The sequence below is a fragment of the Aspergillus ibericus genome (assembly GCF_003184845.1).
Source record: "Aspergillus ibericus CBS 121593 unplaced genomic scaffold BO80scaffold_102, whole genome shotgun sequence".
NCBI lineage: Eukaryota > Fungi > Ascomycota > Eurotiomycetes > Eurotiales > Aspergillaceae > Aspergillus > Aspergillus ibericus.
The window spans coordinates 1,565-22,682 of record NW_020292200.1 but is presented as its reverse complement, the minus strand read 5'-3'; the positions used below and the strand labels follow the sequence as shown (position 1 = coordinate 22,682).

General features: G+C 40.2%; 6 protein-coding genes across 6 annotated transcripts; 2 read left to right on the top strand and 4 right to left on the bottom strand.

Annotated features, from left to right (window-relative positions):
* Nucleotides 1-1,061: 1,061 nt before the first annotated feature.
* Nucleotides 1,062-2,499, bottom strand: BO80DRAFT_469899 (zinc-binding alcohol dehydrogenase family protein). Its single transcript, XM_025723050.1, has 3 exons — nucleotides 2,155-2,499; nucleotides 1,984-2,101; nucleotides 1,062-1,930 (listed from the first exon to the last, which is right to left on the bottom strand). Exons 1-3 carry the CDS (start codon nucleotides 2,419-2,421, stop codon nucleotides 1,233-1,235), a joined length of 1,083 nt encoding a protein of 360 aa, XP_025569138.1. The 5' UTR covers nucleotides 2,422-2,499; the 3' UTR covers nucleotides 1,062-1,232.
* Nucleotides 2,500-2,651: 152 nt separating this feature from the next.
* Nucleotides 2,652-2,993, bottom strand: BO80DRAFT_430403 (uncharacterized protein). The gene has a single exon (XM_025720699.1). It carries the CDS (start codon nucleotides 2,931-2,933, stop codon nucleotides 2,676-2,678), a length of 258 nt encoding a protein of 85 aa, XP_025569137.1. The 5' UTR covers nucleotides 2,934-2,993; the 3' UTR covers nucleotides 2,652-2,675.
* A 1,472-nt stretch (nucleotides 2,994-4,465) lies between these two features.
* BO80DRAFT_370280 (uncharacterized protein) lies at nucleotides 4,466-4,915 on the top strand (the record flags this gene model as incomplete). The annotated part of the gene is made up of 2 exons (XM_025716438.1): nucleotides 4,466-4,674; nucleotides 4,726-4,915. Coding segments are annotated over 2 exons (399 nt in total), but the record flags the coding sequence as incomplete, so codon positions are not given.
* Nucleotides 4,916-12,835: 7,920 nt separating this feature from the next.
* On the bottom strand, nucleotides 12,836-13,671 carry BO80DRAFT_18113 (uncharacterized protein). The gene has a single exon (XM_025714019.1). The coding sequence runs from the start codon at nucleotides 13,514-13,516 to the stop codon at nucleotides 12,947-12,949; it is 570 nt and encodes a 189-aa protein (XP_025569135.1). The 5' UTR covers nucleotides 13,517-13,671; the 3' UTR covers nucleotides 12,836-12,946.
* Nucleotides 13,672-14,254: 583 nt separating this feature from the next.
* Nucleotides 14,255-16,015, bottom strand: BO80DRAFT_450772 (uncharacterized protein; the record flags this gene model as incomplete). The annotated part of the gene is made up of 7 exons (XM_025721840.1): nucleotides 14,255-14,330; nucleotides 14,385-14,463; nucleotides 14,534-14,945; nucleotides 14,999-15,238; nucleotides 15,309-15,766; nucleotides 15,821-15,887; nucleotides 15,941-16,015. The coding sequence occupies 7 exons, from the start codon at nucleotides 16,013-16,015 to the stop codon at nucleotides 14,255-14,257; spliced, it is 1,407 nt and encodes a 468-aa protein (XP_025569134.1).
* A 1,562-nt stretch (nucleotides 16,016-17,577) lies between these two features.
* On the top strand, nucleotides 17,578-18,372 carry BO80DRAFT_420305 (SANT/Myb-like DNA-binding domain-containing protein; the record flags this gene model as incomplete). Its single annotated transcript, XM_025718341.1, has 2 exons — nucleotides 17,578-18,071; nucleotides 18,136-18,372. The coding sequence occupies 2 exons, from the start codon at nucleotides 17,578-17,580 to the stop codon at nucleotides 18,266-18,268; spliced, it is 627 nt and encodes a 208-aa protein (XP_025569133.1). The 3' UTR covers nucleotides 18,269-18,372.
* Between the last annotated feature and the right edge of the window lie 2,746 nt (nucleotides 18,373-21,118).

The following is a 21,118-nucleotide window of genomic DNA, read 5'->3' as shown; positions in this document are numbered from 1 at the left end:
TTTTTTTTTATATATAACGTTACTGACTACGTCCTCGCTCATAGGAAGTATAAAAGAAGATCACGTAATCTCAGACCTAGCTACCTAGTTACCTCCTCCTCACGTAGTTAGCTAGGCAACACACGCACTCAATATCATCAATATTGCTGTCACAGATTCGTTTAAAAAAAAGTAATATCTGGTCGAGCGGCTCGCAGCCCATTCGACGGCTAAAAATTTCATCACGAGAATCCTTAAGGTTGATGCGTGGCGGCATTGCAAAGATAGGCCGTTCCTATGAGGCTTAAGTTGAAGGCGTTGACGATGTTGCGTGTGCGGGGTTGGCGGGGTTTGGCAGTCACCTGCCTAATGGCCCACCGTAGCCCCCGGCTGTGGCGTTTGAGCGAATGGTGACGATTGGACCTGGCTACAGGGTAGGCAGATTCGGGTCGTGGTTTTATGATCGAGTGTGATCAGGGTGTCAATCTGAGCAATAGGTTGTCGGTCACAGCCGATGTGCTAGGCTTAGGGAACTGGTGCTAAGGGAAGCATTGGCAATTGTATTGATAGCTGGGGAGCTTGGAAGTAGTGTCTAGCCTAGGGGAGTTTGAGGGGGTCTATATACTAGGAGCTACAGACGGGATCTTGGTCGCTCACCACGGCTCACCTAGTGAGCTGAACTGAGCCCAGTGAGCCACTCGCATGGCTCACTGCTGATCCCTAGTCACGTGACTTCGGCCATCTTGCGAGGCCAATCGTGCTCGGGTCGTAACACGAATCAGCTCATGCATCCAGGGGCGGAGATTCACAGCCACGGTCATAGCCGCTCAGCTTCGCCTGAGATAACGACAATTTGAGGTTCATCAGTCACCTATTCGCTGCTCCAGGCATTTTAGCCTCATGGAGTACCGACGACCCTACAGAGGATAGGGCCTTTTGTGCGCCAGTGGCTCGCATATACTGACACACGTTGTTCGGCTTACTGAGAGCGGTCGAGACGTAATCGAAGTTAAATCAATAGACGTTGTACTGTAACGAAAGGTGAATCTACTAGCGTTGTAAGTGCTCGGCAAGCAGGGCCGCCTTAGCCCAACTACCAAATTGGGCTATACTCTGATTTTAATACTTAAAAGGGACAAGCCGCCTCGGTGCGTTTAGAAGAAGCATCGAGCGAGCATCTTGGTAGAGGTTGCGTACATATGCCTGGAGTTAAGGATGGAAAGTTCGAAGTCGTTTACGCAAGCTACCTCATCCTAAAGTCCAGGCGTATCCGCAATACGGAAAACATATTTTACAGCACTCTGCTTCCCGTCCTTCAAGTCTTTCAACGCTTGATCCACGCCTTCCAGGCCTCCGGGCTTTACTTCAAACGGATGCCCTTCGAATGTCCCTGCCTGCCACGCCTTCGTGAACCAGCGACACGTTACCAAACCCAGATCGCAAGCGTCCGCCCCATGACCCCCATTGTCCGTATTATGTACGACGCCTACCGAAGTCGTAGTCTTGGTCGCAGACCCAACCTCCGTATCACTTGGCATGACAAGGTTGATCGCTCCATCAGGCGTGACGATCTCCGTCAACACCTTTTGACTCGCACGTCCAATGCCCGGGTCAAGTCCGTGCCGCACTTCACCGTAGTTTCCGGCCTCCAGGTGTGTGCGAATCTGGCTTATTGTTTCGTCAGCACCATCGCGGTAGTCAAAGACTGCATCGCCTTTGGTGCTATCAAGAAGCGTCTTGACGTAGTGAGTACCCTTTCCTGCAATTGCAATAATTGGATGGATATTGCTATTGCGTGCAAGCTTGACAGCATATGAGCCGACAGCCGTACTCGCACCGTACACCACAAAAGGTGTAGATGCAGTCGCGGGATTCCAGGGTGTAGGGAGTTTGAGATTGCGAAACAATGCTACAGCAGCGGTGAGGGCCGCAAGAGGTATTGTTGCAGCTTCTGCGAAAATCAGGTCAACAACTGTCGTCCAGCCAATATAGAGAACGGCATACCTTCAAAAGATTTCCCGGGGGGAATGTGAAAAGTAGTCCAGTCCCACGCAAGTGCATACTCTGCGTACGAACCTCCAGGATATCCCATCTCATGGAAAGCTGCGACACGGTCTCCTTTCTGTTCTCACATTAACATCCCTACGCTTCAACCCAAAATTGCAGACCACGTACCTTGAATTCAATCACATCCGCGCCGACTTTCTCCACTATCCCCGCAATGTCATCACCTTGGTTCACACCAGCTCTTGACCTCGCCATGAATGAACCATCGTCAGGACCATCGTATGCAGCTCCATATTCAGGCGCTTTCCAGTCCTTAGGGTTGGAGCCGGAGACGACGACTTTGATGAGGACTTGCTTGGCGCTAGGCTCGGGGATGGGTGCGTCTACAATTTTGGTTTTGACTTCCGAGCCGGCGAAGTTGACGACTTGTTTCATTGTCGTGATGTTTTGAGGTCAGTACGAGATGAGTTTGGTGAGGTTCTGAAAGTTTACAAGATATTTTCGAAAGCCCGGGGATTGAGCTGGACGAATTTACTGTAGAACTGATCTCTGGTGGAGTGACGTTGGCATTTGTCAGCCGCCGCGAAAAGGCACTAAGTAAGATGGGGCACCCAGACCCCTAGACCCCCACCACCCCTAGACCCCGACGCAAGCCCGATGAAGGCGTCAAATTTAACACAGCTTTCTAGCTAGTCAAGTTGCCATTCGTGACATAGGGCATCAGATTCAATTGATACAGTCAGCTGTGATAGTCTGGTTGGCTCAAGCTGCTGCGCAAGGCGCTTTTTGGTCTCCATGATCTGTTCAATCCGTGCGAACCGGCTATTGGGACTCTCTTTGACCTTGGCACGTTTTCTAGGGCGTATACTATCAATCTGATGCTCAAGCTCCTTTATGGGTCTAGGGGTGGTCAAGGTCTGGGTGCCCCATCTTAGGGCAATTCCCATTGCATCCGATTGCTAAGCAAATCGCATAAGCGGGACGGCGCTTGTGGAGGCCGTTATTCGACTGAACCCAGCGGCAGCAGCCGGGCGCTGGTGCGCGATGGAAGAGCTGCCAAACGCGGCCATTATTAGTAATTCATGGGGCGGGGTAAGCACAGGATACTCGTCTGCAACCCGTGCCTTATTTCCGTGGTACTACATAAAGAAGGAGCGACGTACTCAGGATGTACCAACGCGCTGTTCCTGATCCCCGAATTCTGAGCCGTCTCTCAAAACTCATTTGATCCAAGCGACCATCCTGTCCACACAATGAGTGTCCCCTCGAAGAAACCGACAGTCCTGGTCCTTGGCTCGACAGGCCAGATCGGCAAACTGATAGTCAAACAACTCGAACAATCCTCAGACGTTCACCTTCGCCTGAGTTCCCGGCGCCCGGAGCAAGTAGAACGGTTGCGCGGAGAGGGGAAAGAGGCGGTCCATCTTGATTTGGATGATTCGAGCACTTTCGCCCTCGCTCTGGCTGGTGTGGATCGCGTCTTCCTGTTGACTGGCTACACAGTGGCGATGCTTACGCAAAGCAAGACGTTTGTGGACTCCGCTACGAAGGCAGGTGTGAACTACATCGTTCATCTGGGTATTTTTGGCGAATGGGACTGCACCGACCCGCACTTTGTTTGGCACCAGCTCATCGAAACCTACATCAAGGCCAGCGGTCTCGCTTGGACGCACCTTCATCCCAACGTGTTCATGGACAATCTGCTTGGCGCCACTGCCCCCAAAGGAGACCAGTTGTCACTCTACTGGGGGACTCGTCGTGTGGGTTGGATCGCGGTGAGCGACATTGCAGCGATGGCGGCGGCGGTTCTACGTGAAGGGCCTGAGAAGCATAATGGACGTGACTACTGGATGAGCACCGATGTGCTGGACGGCTCAGAAGTTGCGGCGATCTTGGGCGAGGTCACTGGTCGCAGCATTACTTTCAGTCCTCGAGGACCGGACGACTTCAAGGCGTTGGTCTCAGCTCCGGGTTCATCAGCAGAGCCTTGGTATGCTGAAGGCGGCACTGATTTCATGAGGCAAGTCTCCAATGGTCGGATGGGTTACATTGGGACCGTTCGTGACGACATTCCTTACGTGCTTGGAAGACCCGCTTTAACCTTCCGAGAGTGGGCCACCGAGCACAAAGAGGAGTTTATCAAACTTTTTTCAACTAGCGCGACGGAGGAGAATATTCTTTCACAAGCAAAATGAACAAATCTCATAAAGATAGATGTAGGTGCTGGGTGGAAATGCTCCGAAGGCCAGCCAAGGAGAGGGTTACTGCCAGTTAAGCATTAATAGGCGAATCAATTGACAAGGTACATAGGACTCAATTATTCGGGTCGGCTACCAACAATTACAAGTTTAGCAGGCGAAGTGTTAGTGCATCATTTGCCAATCCCACAATACTATTCATAGAAGTCGAGCACATGTTTGTGATACCTGTTGCGGAGTAACACAGAAGTGTGATGCATGCTCATGTATAATGGAGTCGCGTCACCTTCAGCGGGCTTGACGAATGCATCAATGCAAACCTCTCCGGAAACACACTCCATTATACTCGAAATCAGCTCGCAGATATCCTGGATGCCATCGAGTACCGCATCAGGGACGGTTATCCACCAATTTATGGTCTGAAAGAGTACATGTGGCTTCCAGATCATCTTATGCAGCGACAGGAATTCTGCCACTGCGTGGAGTGGGTGTAAGTGATGACCACGCTCACAACTTTAGCTCCTTCTCTGATCATTCGTAGCTGGGTGGTTATCTGGCGGTATGCGGAGATTGGCTATATCGAGACGCTCTCTACGGACGGAATTCCATTTGACAAAATACTGGATCACCTGCTTGAACGCCAGTCCAATGCTATAATCAGTTCTGGAACCGGCCGCCTACTTGAAACTGGTACAACTCAGGGTCCCTCTGGTGGTGAAGATAGCAATTAGGAGGTCGGGCCAGTCGAGGTTGTGTGTCGTGAGTTTATGAAAAGGGCTAGGCCCTGTCAGCCATCCGGAATCGGAACATCTATATTCCAACCCATCTGGTCCTAGACCTCAATCTGATAACATCCGTAGAAAGAATGGGAGTCTCTAGAAAGAATAAGAATCTCTAGGGTAGTAAAGGAGCTCACTAATATTGTAAAAAAATCTTTTAAAAAAAGTTATCTATAAAAAGATCTAATTTATTTATAGATTAGATAGTTTTTTCTCTAGTAAATTTAATTTCTTTATAGACTATTATATTTTATATAGTCTATCTAGTTTCTTAGTCTATTACAGTTTTGAATTTGCTCCTTTTTCAAAGTATTTATTAAATAATAGATTAATAATATGTAATAACTATAATAAATTAATAAATATCTCTAATTATTATAGAAGTACTACCTAAACTAACATTATTAACTAATTAGTTAAATATATTGAAAAATTAATAATTTAAAATATAGAAATACAACATGTTATCACCTAATAGAATATAATAATAAATAATAAGATTAGGGTTAGTTTTAGATAGGTTAAATAGATTATTAATATCTAACTCTTATTTTCTCAGGCGTCTACTATAGTACTTCTATTTATATTAGTATCAGTACTAGTACTAATCTAGGATTTAGTTAATATAAAGAAACTAAAGCTACCAATCCCTATAAGTTTTAATAGAAAAAACAAGAATAAATTCCCAAGCTAGTTTAATGATATATAAATAAAGATTAAAATTAATTAATAATTTATTAATACACCGGCCAAACAGGCCTGGTATATATTTATATTTTTAAATAGGAAAGCTAAAGCAAAGATCAACCTATGGATAAAAATTAACTATAAAATCTTAATCTTCTTAGTTATAATTTTAATTAATTATCTTAAGTTAATTTACAAGGACCTAGCTTAATAGAAGAAAATTATTAGTAAGCTATCCACTCTTAAGTAAGAAAATTAAATAATTAATAATCTCCTGGTAGAAGTTAACAGCCTACTAATTAAAGTTAGAAGATATAGTTAAAAAAATTTAAATAAAAAAAACCTCTTGTACCAAGCCCTGAATAATAATATTTATTAATAAATAATTAATATTAAACGGAAACCAGATTTTAAAGACTTCTATTAATAAGTTAAATAAGTAACTGATAAGCTTACAGAGATAAACTAACTTTCAGAAAAATAACTAGAATACTCTAATATTTAAGTAAGTAATACTTCTAAGAAAGTAACTATAGATAATATTATAGATTAAGAATCTATAATAACAAGCGCAAGACCTGCTTAATAAATCTAATAGGTATTAAAAGAAATACTAATTAAATACTATAAAATAAGATTCTATATATGCTGTAAGTTTTTAAAATATTAAATTATTAAATATTTATACTTACTACTACAGTGTCCCTAGGATTTGAAGAATATTCTAAAGAATAAAGTCTACTAAGCTTTACTTAAAAATAATTTAGTTAGTAAAACTAGCTAAATCCCGAAGAATCTAGCTATCTAGTAGCCCCTAGTCTTAGAAAAAGTATAGCTTTTCTAGATTATTACTTAGAGGGGCACACACCAGTTAACCAAAATTATAAAGAGTTTAAAAAAGAAGTTTAAAAATTTAAAAGCTATTATACCTTCTCCATATTAGGATTAGTTAATAGAATTTATTTTATAAATATTTTAATTAATATTAGTTACACATTGTATAAAATAATTAGCTAGAATTTTATAAATAAAAATAAACTGGAGCGCGTCCCTATCGAACCTTGAAATATTAAGAAATTTAAAAGAAAAAAGACTTATATGATTAAATTAGTAAAAATATTATTAAATATAAATAAAAATTTATAAAAGTATATATATCTTTACATCCTGCCATGTATATATAAATATAATATTATACTAGAACTCCCATAGATAAAGTACTAGAATATAATACTTTAAGTCAAGGACTCTACATTTTATATTTAAAGTATAGAAGTGGAAGTATAATATAAATAAAAATAAAACTACTTTTTAATATTATATATAATTTCTGCTAACACATGGTATATTTAAAAAGATTAGAAAAAAAAAAAGATCTGGTAGAGTTATTTATAATAAGTCTAATAAATATTAATAAAACTTTTTATAAGTTTAACTAACTAAAAAATCCCGTAGAAGTAAAAAGTAAGTTACTAAAATTTTACTATAGATATTTAGATATCTTTAATAAAATAATAGTGGATATTTTATTACTCTATTACCTGGAAATAAATTATATTATAAAAATAATTAAGGATACCAGAGAAAAGGAAAAAAAATCTTTTAAGATTTTTTTTATTAGATAAATTAATTAAAGCTCTTAATATTATAAAAAACTCTAATTAATTTTCTAAGAAAAAGATTTATATAGATTAGTAATTTTCTAATAGCTATTTCTGTATTATTTATTTTAAAACCTAATAATAATTTACACTTCTATATAGACTACTAAGTACTAAACTGGATAATAATAAAAAACTAGTATTTCTTATTACTTATTTAAGAAACCTTCTAATATATTTTAAAAATTTAATACTATATTAAATTAGATATTATCCAAGCCTTTCACCGCATCCGAATTAAAAAAGAAGATAAATGGAAAACTGCATTTCATACTTATTTTAAATTATTTAAATAATTAATAATTTTATTTAAGTTTACTAATTATCTGAGTATCTTTTAATAATATATTAACTAGATCTTACGGGAATTCCTTGACGAATTCTATTTTATTTATATTAATAATATTTTTATTTTTATAAATAGAAGTCTAGTTAAATACCACGCCTAAATACAGTAAGTACTAGGATATTTATAGGACGCGGGCCTTTAAATAAATATTAATAAATATAAATTTAAGATAACTATTATTAAGTACCTAGGATTCATTATTAAAGTAAGAAAGAAGATCTATATAAATCCTACTAAAATTTAGATTATATAGGACTAGAAGACCCCGAAGACTATTTATAATATTAAAGTCTTTCTAGGATTTACTAATTTCTATCAGCAATTTTTTAAAGATTAAGAGACCTATTTAGAGTCCTTAATATAGCTTATAAAAAAGAATACTAAGTTTAGTTGGATACTGGAGATTTAAAAAATATTTAAAACTTTTAAAAAGATTTTTATTATAGTCTCTATCCTAGTACACTGGGACCCTAAATAAAAAACTCTAGTAGAAGTTAACTCCTTTAGATAATATATAAAAAGAATACTATTTTAGTAAAATAATTAGAAAATCTTTTACCCCATGGTGTATTTCTTGAAGAAAAACCTATTTATAGAATATAATTATTAAATCTATAATAAGAAATTACTAGTAATTGTCCGAGCCCTATAAAAATAAAAGCTAGAACTTATTTTATTTTCCTATTTTAAGATTCTCAGCGACCATTAGAATCTAGAATACTTTATAATTTAATGATGATTCACGGAATAATAGATATATTAAATCTAATTTTTAAATTATTTTAATTTTATAATTAATTACTATCTAAGAATAATAAATATTTAATCTAATATTTTATTTTAAAGGTCCCAGGACATGCCCGAGAAAAGAAATAAATATATTATAAATTAAAAAATCTAATTATTTTATTCTATATTTAAGGAGAGGCCTGGCTACATAATATTTATTAAAGAAATCTCTAATATAGAGGTTTTTACTGGCCTAGAGCTTGTAGAGCTAATACTAGATAACTTATAAAAATAAATTAAATAAACTAATAAAGACTTAAAAAAGTACTAGAAAATAATAGCTGAGAGTAGATCTAAATTTTTTAAATAACTAAAACTAAAGATTTCTATTATAGAGTATTAATTAGATGTGAACCAACACCTACTTTTTTAAAAATAAGTCTAAATCTTTAACTCAGAACTTTTATAAATTTAAATTATTTAAAAAATCCATGACAGCGTGATCACTGGATACTTTAAATAAAATTAAACTTATAAAATAATCGCCCGCTACCACTATTAGTTAAATATAAGTAAGGATATCCACTAATTTTAATATAACTATAATAGCTATAAGACTAACTATATTTAAAAAAACTATAAACAAAATCTTTTAAAACCACTATTAATTTTTAATTAATTCAAATAAAATATTACTATTAATTTTCTGGTAGATTTTCCAGAGTCTCAAGACTATAGGAATATTATAATTATCATTAACTAGTTAATTAAAAATATTATTATTGAGGCTATTTTAAACATAGATATAAAAAACTTTATAAATATATTTATCTAAGTATTTTATAACTATTATAAAATACTTTAGTTAGTAGTTTCAGACTATAACTCTTAGTTTATAAGTGAACTATAAATAACTTTATATAAAATTTTAGATATTAAATAATATCTTTCTATTATCTATTATCCTGAAATAGACAGAATAATAAAATAATAGATTATAATTATTAAAACTTTCTTACAATATTTTATTAATTAATAATAAATTAATTAATAAGAATTGCTATCCATAATACAGCTAGTCCTAAATAATTAAGACTTTATATTAATAGGAATAAGTCCTTTTTTCTTATAATATAGCTTCTATATAAAGCTTTTAGATTTAAATATTGAAATAGATATCCCAGGATACTATCAAGCTAAAAACCCCTAAAAGTAAGTTAAAACTATTCTTAGTAAACTTTAAAAAATTTAAAATATTATTAATTTAATAATAGCGGTAGTACAAGAGGCATAGAAGTAATATACTAACTATTAATAAAATCCTATCCCTTATTATAAAAAAAATAATAAGATCTAGCTAGATCTGAAAAATATTATAACTAACCGGCCTAGTAAAAAGCTAGATTAATAAAATATAAAGTTTACGGTACTAAAACAAATCAGAACACATGCCTATAAATTAAATATATTATTTAAAATTTATCTAGTATTTTATACTAACTTACTCTAATCTATTGCTATAGATCCTCTACCTATTTAAAAGATAACTAATTAGTAACCAGATGCTATTATCACGGAAGATAATATTAAAAAATATACTATTAAGAAAATCCTAAATAAGAAAAATATATTACAAGAAAAATATACATATAAAAAAATATTTCTAGTTAAATAGAAGAAATATACTATATCTATATAAAAACTAGTAATTAAACTCTATAATACTAAGACCTATAAATACTGGCGTAATCTTATCTATTTAATCCTTTAAAATCTACAACGGGCCAGCCGCGCCGTAAGAAGAGTAATAATTAAAAAAGACTAGACCTTATTAGCTATCTGGAATCAGAATATCTATATTCTAATCTATCTAGTTCTAGACTTCAATCTGATAATACCTATAGAAAGAATAGAAGTCTTTAAAAAGAATGGGAATCTCTAGGACAGTAAAAAAGCTTACTAATATTATAAAGAAATCTCTCAGAAAGAGTTATCTATAAAAAGATCTAATCTATCTATAGATTAGATAGTTCTTTCTCCAGCGAATTTAATTTCTTTATAGACTATTATACCTTACGTAGTCCACCTGGCTTCTTAGCCCGTCACAGTTTAGACGTCAGGAAGCTGAAGAGTAGGAAAATAATATCGATTTGAGGAAGCATGATTTGCTGAAAACCATGTTATACAAAGATCTGGATATTTGAGTAACTGATTCATTACTTATGCTCTCATCTCGGATGAATGGAATTTTGTGACCTATCTGACAAGTCATGTGACTGCTTTTTGTCCCATATGCTTGATTTCTCCTCCGAGGTTATAAGTGTATAAGGGATCACGTGATAAATAACCAAGCCGTCTTAACAGTTACCGACCAGTACAGATTGTAATGTATTGAATATTGCCCAAATAATCCACTCGCGCCAAGCTCTTGGCAGTGGGGCTGGGAAACAATTGTCCTGTGTTTGAAAGTCAAAGGAATTTCGAGACGGACTGTAATGCCTGCTTTTTGATTTCCTTTAACTTCAAGATGGCAGGAGCCATCAGAGTTGTTCGCCGCCAGGAGCCATTACCATGATATTATGACGACTCGCTTAGTGTGCGGATTTCGTGCGTGACGTGAATACAGTCGGGCCGAGTTGGAGCCTGTCCATTAGGTCCTCGGGGGGGAAAGGGGGTGCTCTCTGACTGGAGAAGATTGGAGAAGAAAGCCGCGCTTACTCGATCTAGGATAGACTTGAAGTCATCTAGAATGATTGTGTTATATAGGTATTTGGACACAAGAGTAAACTTGCACCGCGAGTGTTAGTAAACAGAACAGGCTTTATTATGTTGATATTATAAACGGAGTACATCTTCCAGATAGGTTCCACACCAGTCAGAATAGCGAGGTGGACTGCACCGAGGACGTTAAAACTATCCATAATAGTTAAAAGTAGGGAGATAACTAGTAGGAATATCATGATGCCGAAGCAGGGACTTGTGCGAATTAAGTCATAGAAAATACATTAATATATATACTTAATATTGTAGAATAATAAGCAGGTTACAATAATCTACTAGAGATCTTTTCATCTCCATAGTTAGCATAGTAGAACAAGTAAATCTAACATGGGGATTGTAGCTGAGAGCGGGCCTACCAGAATAAGGACTTAAAATATCTAGTTATTATAAAAAATATTTTATTATAGTTAAAGAAAGTAAAGTTTGCATAGTCCTTTAGGATCTAATATATCTATACTAGTAGCAAGATTACTAGATAGAACTGACTACTCTAGATATTAAAGAATAATTAAGTCTTTATCCAGGCAATAAGATTGTATAAAGCAGCCGATATATTTAGACTAACAATACTAGCTAATAAGTACTAGCTATATGCTGGTTCATATAGAAAGATAAATATTCCATAGAAAGCAGCTAATAGCAACTAAAGATTTCAAGATAAGCTTATCATTCATAGATAGACAAGATACTTTACCTCAATAATAATGAGTTTATAAATAATCTTTTTTAACTTTATATTCGTTACAGTAATCACAGTCATCACAACTAGAGATCCTACTATAAAACCTTACCCCCAGCCTTCAAGAACCAGACTGTTAGTATCCTATAGACAGCTAAAGCTGGCATTGGATAAAGAAACTATAAGTATTATATGATTGAATCTCTTGAGCTAGCAGCAAAAGATTTATTAATAATTAAACAACCATTTTAGCATTGGTACGTTTATATATAATTTCATAGAAATAGATACTAGCCTTTCTACTCCTTGGCTCTAGTACTACTTTGATAGTAGCTAGTAGTTATATATGTAGCAAATAATTTGCTTAGACAGGTTATATAAACTACCTTTTATCTATTATTTCTTAATTAGAATAGATATCGAATAGACACTAGAAGCTTACCAAAAGTTTTGCCAGATTATTTGTAAAAGATTCAAATAATTTATTAATATCCATATTATATGTTACAGGCCACTTTTATAGATAAGTCAACCAACATACCAGGGGTACTGGTGTCATGGCTTGCAGATTATAGCTCAGTCTTTAAAATATAATTTCTATTATATATTATAAGCTAAAAGAAGTACTCAACCATTGTGTTTTTCCCACCAATGAAAAGTCCTATGATCAGGATAAGGTAGCTGTGGGCCATTCCCAACCCATGGAATGCACACAACAGACAATGGTTGTGACCGTAGTCTGCGCAGGTAAATCCTTTCATGTGCAAAAGGTAGTAGGTATGATCACTAACTTTCCCGCATGGCACATCAAGCACATGCAACGCTTGGAGCAGGCCAAAGTACTCTATTGTAGTGCACCTTCCGATGAGCGCCATAAAGCAGACAAAACATTTGAGCAAGCATAGCACTAAAAGTGATGGCTGAATGACCGCATGGCTGGAGCGTGAGATCCATACTGTATGAACGGTAATCACACAGTTATTTGAGTCCAGCTCTTCTTCCTTCGCTCCCAAGAGCCTGCGGCGTTGATTCCACCCCCAGTGAAGCCAAATTCAGTGATCACTGTTTATTGCTTCTCCTTCCAGCGCTGCTGACAGCTAAGCGGGATCCAGAAGGCAAGATATCCTCAATCTCTTGGGATATGCTGCACTTATCCCTTTTTTTTCCGGTTGGCGCTTTGAATCATGAGGCTCCAATATATGCTGACCACTGTCCTCTGCAGACCACGAATAGTTGTCAATAGGATTGGACGGTAGTGGTACTGACAGTAGCCTTGGGTAACTCACGCGAACACGATTCCAGCTGTGGCTATTCTGGCAGCCTTTGGTCGCTGCTTGGTGACTTTCGAGGCTTGGTGGATTGTAAAACTGTGCCTTAGGACGGTCCTCGGTCGCACTGGGAAGGTGCCTCCGGCGAAAATGATTCATTTTCTTGGCATAAGTTGGAAAGATTTTGGAGCATCCTACCATGGGACAAACATAAATCTTGCGAGGCAGCATTCTCTCCCCTCTCGACCCAGGTTGAATCTTGTGTGTGATTGTATCTTTTTTGGCCTTGCCAGAAAAGCGACGCGAAGGTCTATACTCTATCTCAGTGAGAAGTAGCAAAGCATTCACTGCAAGCATCTGACCTTCGATCGTCGCAGAACTTCTCTCCATCGTTGGCATGGGCGGGGTCGAGAAGATCGTCTATGTTAATCCTTTCTCGTGTCGATGTGACCATGACTAATGTGGATATGATACAGGAGAGGTCAACAAGCTTATAAGTCTTGAGAATATTTGTGAGCTTTCGGACGTGTCTTGTATATAGTGGTCTATCAAAGTATTGAAAGCGGAGATCAGCTGAGAGAACAGACAAGCGACTTGGCCGGATATATAGAAGAGACAAACAAACAGAGCAAACAGGCACCGGATCATCTCGGATTTCGCTGTTCATGCAATGAAGCTGCCTTGGGTTCATTCGCAACGCATCGGTCGATTAGTCTGGGCCTGAAGAAAAAAAACCTGCAAGGAAATCTGCATACTGATCTTACATGCGTGAGCCATAATTCCAGAATACGAAGTGATACTCGTTCGTAAGTAGTACTGACGGGTGAACAGGCAGGTAAAGGGGAAAGGCGGTGAGTAGGAGCGGCCAGTGAGGAAATTGAGAAGCCGTGTGCTGTTCCAATGCTAAAGCCGGCTGGCAAAGACATGAACCAGCTGGAATCATGGACCAGGGACTGGTACTGTATGGAAGGTAGGATAGTGCGAAGCAACAATCACTACACTCATGTGTTGCTTAGGGAATCGATAGGCCACTGCTACTGTGCAGCGACATCCTTGCCAAACTGAATTTCTCAGCTAGCAGTACAGCTCGCTGGAAAGCGCGCATTAGCCTCCCCAAGGGTGACGTAGGCTCTATGCTTAAACGATGGTTCCTTCTTGAGCACCATCGTAACGTCCATTTTCTCCGCCAATACCATCTACCGAAGATACTGAACTGTATTCATATTAGTCTCATCCTTGACGCTGCAACAACTCCAGGCCAACATACCAGGAAATTGTAGACGATTCTTGGTTATGGTGGGCTCGATCCAGCGATATAAAGACATGCAAGCTGTGCATAGTCTCTGCTAAGCTTAATTAGCGAGGCTTTTGTGGTTTCCAGATTTCGGCCGGCACTGCTACTATCACTGCTCCAACCAACGTTGTTGGTGGCAGTGGCACGGACTTGAGAAGGGCCTGTATCAGACGCAGGACCTATGTCGTCTCTGGAGCTCGTGGACGTTGTATGGAGCGTCGTGGATGTCGAAGAGGTTTCCACTGCCTCCGTATCAGGGGCGGCCGTCGAGGGAGCATCGCCCTCTGTTACAGTAGCCAGTGTCTCCGAAACAGTAAGATCCTGTGGGCCCCGGGAACGCCAAGGAGACGTCGATGTGGTATGTACACGGAGCCACGAGCCAGAGCCAACTGGGTTTGGAAGCCATGTTGCTGACGCTATCATTGCTAGGGCGCTGGACACCGTAGGTGTATCCGCTGGTCTTGTTGACCGGGGACCTGTCCCTGTGGCGGTGGCGCTAGGCAGAGTCGGACTAGCGGGCGAGCAGAACAACCCCTGCTGAAGCATTAGCACATGCGAGACCACAGTCAATCCGCCCGTCTGCCTACCAGGCTCGCAGAGCAAGTTGCTGAAATGACACTGCCGGTCCAGTCAGCAGCCGAGGAAGACGGTTCCAGATCGCCCTGATTCATGCTCGGACTGGGATTCTCGATCGTCTTATGTACGGTATGTGGCGTGGCACTCGTCTGGCCTGGACTTGGATGGCTGGTGGAATGAAACTTCAATGTTGGGAGCTGGTCAGATTCGTGTTCAGGGATAATGCGGATATCGAAGCAGGCTATGTATATCTATCACGAGTGTTTAGGAGTCCGTATGAGTGCAGATCCAGGTGCAGGGTTAAATCATTATAGGTCATACCAAAAAGCCGTCACGATGTCTTTGGGTCGTATTCCACATCCAATACACCGTGAGAAGATCAGTGGCCTGTGCTGGGACCTGAAACGCGTGCTGACATTCCGAACCGGCGTCAGGCGGGAATGCATATTCTGCCAGTTCTGCTGTCTTAGCATCCACAGCAGAGCTGTCGTGATCTCCCACCCTGCTTTTCTCGCCCGCCTGCAGGGGGGATTTTCGAAGCTCGGCCAGTGTGGTTTGATCAGGCACGTCGCGGATGTTTGCGCCGTACCAGTGAATCTCCCCCATAGCGGAACCATTGTGCCATGTGCCTGGCGCATAGCGCGGACATATCAACGAGCCCGGCAGTGCCTCAAGCCGAGGCCATTGGCGCTGCTGGAGCGGCACGCGTTGATTGTCTCCGCAAACCAGGGCCTGTGGACTATCGTCGAGGATGGGGTTGGTCCCGCTTGTGCCCGGAGCTAGTTGCCTCAGTGTCTACTGTACAATGGCTGCAGTATCATCCGGAAACATACTGAAATTGCGCACATATCCTGGCTGGCCCTCCGGTAGGCCGTGAACAGCGTCCATAATCTGCAAGCTCTGTTTTGTGCTTAGCGACGTCTTTGATAGTTACCGCCTAGACGTTCGCTTACCTGGATCCATGCCCAAACAAAGGGAATGTAGAGAACGAACACAAACGGCAGGGCTAGGTGGCTCGTGTGAAGCATTTTAAATTGGGGTTTCGAATTATTGATGCCAGCAAAGCGAGAGATGAGCCAGCGTTCCAGAGGGTAGGAAGGGTGCAGCAGGTATGTATGGGCTCATATATCCTTGAGAATTCCAGATCACGAAAGTATTCCTAGTCCCATTGAGGGAAACAAAACCGAATCCGTACACCAATTCATATCAGTCGCTACATCTACGGACTGAGTGGTGCCCTCATTGGCTATCGACCTCTGAAAATGCGTTGTGAGAAATGACGGCTGTGGCTTTTCAGGGCTCATTGACTGGAAGATCTAGCCATGGGGCGTTCTACTTGGTAGTTCTTACAGTAATACTGGAATCTCACAAATCAGTTACAGGTCCACCGTTCTTGTAAATGGCTGAAGGCAGGCACTCCATAACAAGGCAGCTATTGCTGTTGAGCATGTCGCCTTCTTAGTATTGCCGAGTAAGTCACTGCATAGTATGCTCGCAGGCGAATATCTGCAGGACAATGGAAGAATTAAGTCATCTGAACCAGCACAGATTCCACCTCCCTGTTTCACATCTGTTTCAGGTTCTATATGATGCCTAACGTCCTAACTTGGACTTGTACCCAGAAGGCATTGGTATATGTGTCATGGCTTTGTTCTAGCCTGCCAGCCCATTATGCGAACGGTGGGACCGTGGGGTTTGCTGTAACAGTCCCCGGTCCGAACTTTGTCCTTTTCCTCGTGCCAAGTACTCTGATTACATAATACATAACAACGGTCTGCATGGAAGGTGGTGGGTCACTTTTCTCGGCTATTGTGGATTCCCGAGGGTATATAGCGTATCGCTCGTGATAGGTCCCGAAATGATTAGAATGACATGAGCCCAATTCAGACTCGCCATTGGAATGCGATATTGATCTTGGCCGGTCAGAGGTTATAGTTTACTATGCGGCTGGGTATGGTTAGTTTGCGCCTGGTTATCTTATCATTTTGGATTAGACCTGTGGATGCCCTCTTGGACCGTCCCACCGCCGTCTCCCATGAGTCAGCTTGGTACCACCCTGGTCCTTTACTCATATGGCAGAGTCAGTGGCCGACATGGACATGCTATACAGTTTTTATTCCAGTTAATTTTGGTTGTAGCACTGGTCTGCTTACAGTACATACTGATCTGTCCATAAGCAGGTTTCCAAGTTGAGACTGGCAGTACAGTCATAGTAGGCATTCGTCGCGATCCGTCCATAATGGTGGAGTAGATCGAGTCAAGAAGCGCCTTCTCTGTTCTACTCTTAGTAGTAATCCAAGGACAATTTCCAAACTCTCCAAGCTGGCAATGTATCAAAGTTCACCTAGTTCATCATGGGTAGAATACGTGAGCAGATGCTCCATGTGAAATCACTGCGATTCAAATCCTACAATGTCCCGGACAGGGGAATTGCGAGAACAGCGCTAGGTTTCACAGTAACACGATTAATCACCATTATATAATGCCGCCCTCCCAGCCTGTTCACAAGGGTTTCATCATCTTCGCCACTATAAAACTGGAAGCCAAAGAGTTCAATTAGGATTAATCCAAAATATATCGATAGACATCAATGCTCCCGAAAAGCACAGGCAGCCGCTACCCCACAAGATCGAATGTGGCAACAGGGCCTTCGATCACTGCTGCTACCACCCCCCCAGGAGTGTCGTGCCTGTTGAGCGACCCCGCCCAAGCGACCCCGCCTAGTGCAGTGGACAGCGTGGACTCGAACAGCGTCGATCCTGAAGCTGCCCCGACTGACAAAAACAACAATGAGGCGGACTCTGCAGGAGATCCATCCATCAGGCGAGCCGGTGGACGGGCAAAGCTGAATAGCTTGGCTCGGGCATTCCCAAAACCTCCCGGCCAGGGGCCACCAACAGCTTGGGCCCTGGATGAGGATGCCGCTGTCATTGCCATGCACGATCATGGAGAGAGGTGGGAACAGATTAGTCAGCATTTACCTGGCCGCACTCCCAAGGCATGCGAATGCCGGTACGCCTTCCTCCGACACCGGCCTGAGTGGAACGAGAGCTGGAAGAACAGCATAGCGTACTGGTATCAGCAGTGCGTGACCCGTCATTCCCCAGATACGGTTGACTTGGCGAGCTGATCCTCGTGCCTTGTACAGATACAAGTCGGAGCTTTGGGCTCACGTAAGCGAGAAAACACGTCTTCCCGAGCGCGATATCGAAGCCCTGGTGTGGCACCTTGGACCATGGGAGATCGCGCGCCGCGCAGCAGCTGCACAACACATAGCTTGAGAGGGCTTCCTGCGTTGTCCTATCAAAATCCTGCTGTCTGGCGCAGATACATTTCCACTATGATCTTAAATCCTTTGTAACAACCAAAGAAGTCGACGGACAATTTGCGGCTGGGCGGTGGCAATCCATACTGAACTGCACGAAGGATTTTCTATTACCAACTGCCAGTGTAGTACGCATCCGTACTACGGCCCCGCATTGCATAGTTTTGAACCGTTCCAGTACTAGATTATATGTCAGACGAGTTGTGTTCGAACCTTAACCAGGTGGTACGCTAGCCTGTCAAGACTCGCTGGCACATAACCGGTAGGTTCTGTCCGGTAATAATACGTCTGTAAGATTACGGTATCTTAGATCCAAAAGCCCAGAATCAGCATTCTAGGAACACTCAAAGGATGGAAGCTAGCTAAGCGAGATGCCTTTCTTCCCTTTTCTATACCTTGCGGCCATTATATTACGGAGAGTTTAGTAACTCCAGGTCGTATAAAGCCAAGTTGGTAGGCAAGGATCGATATTCCACATAGGTTCCACAATACCTTCGTCAACCGTACCGGACAACTGCTACCTCAGCGCCCCACCGTGAAACGCTTTCAGCTCACTCGACAATCTCAGGATGGATCTTACTAACTACATACTAACAAAGGAACCTGAAAGATCATGTAAGTCCAAGAACCGTGCTTATAAACTGTTGGCTCTAGCGCCTAACCCATATCCCTGGTGGGTCTCCATGGTGAGTAACGTATGGCCCAATTGTGCATTTCTCAGGATTCCTTTGCGGCACAGACGTTCTCCATGATGGCGAATGTCTTCCTCTCCAGAAGCTCCAGTAAGTCAAACAGTGCACCTTTCCGTTCTTCGGATTCGCTCCTAGCGAGGACATCAAAGGAACCGCTGGATTCTTTTGGACAAGTTATATACGCATAGTAGTGAGTTTTCGCTGGAAGAGGTTAGCATCATTAGAGGGGTAAGTGATGGATAACAGACCGTAATCACCCTCCTTTTTGACTGTTTCCCTCCCAGTTATGAGTTCGATTTCAGAGATGTCCGGAAATACTACTCTCGCATTCGCTTTGATTGACTCTCTGTTAACTTCTGGTCCACCAAACCCGGGCCCAGCATTAAGTACCTAGAATCTGCTGACGGAGCATCAATGCGTTCATCGTATCAAAATACCCAAAAAACCCCCCTCCAGGATAAACTGTCGCTGAATTCATATTGGAACCGACAGAGTTGGTATATCCAAATCGTGGACGTATACGAGCCGTGTGGGGTAATGGCAAACGAAGATATTTCTGCAGGTTTACCCGTCCATCAAATAGCTAGTGGCCACGTGATGAATGGCTTTTCGTTGGTCCTGTGTCCTGGGGCATACCCAGCCTCGCCATAACAACATAGAATTCATTTACATTCCTCCATGTGCTAACATAGTATTGGAGTAGCATATATTGGCATTTAGGGTTCGAAAACAACCCATTGTATGATTAATATGGTATCCACTTTCTGGCTCCTCTGTAGGTCGTCTTCCACATGAGAAAGTCAAACCCCAGTCTCAGGATACGGTATACCAGGAAAGGCTTTCCAAGGCCTTCATCTCTTGAGTACGGCTCAAACATAGCACACTATTCCAGCACCTAGTAAAAGATACTATAGCTCAGCTACGTACATTCCGAGTTTCAGGAAGTCTTATAGTACCTGCCCGCTAATCCAAACGTACCATCGCACTCTAAGTATGAAGTTCGTGAGTAGAGAATGGCTTGTACAGGACCCTAGGTACAGTACAGTATCGTAGTACTGCTTTTGCTTGTCTTAGAGAAAACCGACAATGTGCTGCAGCGGGATACAGTATGTATTGCCGACACCAGAAATATAGATGCAGAGGCGCGACACGAGGACCAGACAGGCGTCACAAAGAAGGCAGTGAAAACAATTCCCCACGCGCGAATCAAATTTTTGAAATCTATGCAACCATTACAGGGCCTGCAGGCCTCACCTCTCGTATAGTTATATTTAACACCTCTAGCGATATTTTAATACTAATTTTAAGAGGTCTTACCTCCTCGTGGTATTAAAATAGTGTTTAGATTATTTTTATAGTTAGTCTTAGCAGCTGATACAGAAAACTCTATAATCTTTAATAATACTATTAATTTAATATAACGCGTAGTTAACCAGCAGTATGATGTGAAAGTAATTATTAAATATATCTAAAAAGATTGAGAAAATCTAAGCTAGTGATACGGTTTGTAAAGGCAGTTTTAAAAATTATAGAAATACTTATTATAATTAATCTAGATAGTAACTTGAGGCGCGAATTAAAAGAGTTAAATAATTACTTTTAAAGAAAGTTTACTTAGCTATAATATGATATTATTATAATCAGAATCTAAACTAATCTTAAAAACATATTTAGATTTATTTCTAGTAGAGGAACTTATATAGATATAATCCATAAAGAGATTAGACTACTATCTAGTATAATAATATTAATCTTTATTATATAATATATAGTAGGGATAGACACCCCGGAAATCCCCATATATAAATTAGATAAAGATAGAAAGATTATTATTAAATTTATTAGTTATTATATTATTGAATATCTCAGGGCCATGACCCCACTAAATATTATTAAAAAAATAAAAAAATATAGATTATAATATTATATAATTACAAGCCACTATACTAAGTTAAGATTATAGTAGTGAAGTAATTTTAATTAAAAAATATTAGTCTAGTTATATGTACTACAGCTGAAGTAGAGATTATATAAAAATATAAAATTTAACTAGGGACTTTTAGAGATAAAACTAAAATTAAAATACTAATATATAGGAATGTAGTTAATAGTAT

Bases quoted from the DNA above. Each gene is read 5' to 3' on its own strand.
- BO80DRAFT_18113 (XM_025714019.1), bottom strand. From the start codon at position 13,516: ATGCCAACGATGGAGAGAAGTTCTGCGACGATCGAAGGTCAGATGCTT.
- BO80DRAFT_469899 (XM_025723050.1), bottom strand. From the start codon at position 2,421: ATGAAACAAGTCGTCAACTTCGCCGGCTCGGAAGTCAAAACCAAAATT. The intron at 2,102-2,154 runs GTACGTGGTCTG...ATGTGAGAACAG, and splicing joins CGGATGTGATTGAATTCAAG to AAAGGAGACCGTGTCGCAGC. The intron at 1,931-1,983 runs GTATGCCGTTCT...TGATTTTCGCAG, and splicing joins CCCCGGGAAATCTTTTGAAG to AAGCTGCAACAATACCTCTT.
- BO80DRAFT_430403 (XM_025720699.1), bottom strand. From the start codon at position 2,933: ATGGGAATTGCCCTAAGATGGGGCACCCAGACCTTGACCACCCCTAGA.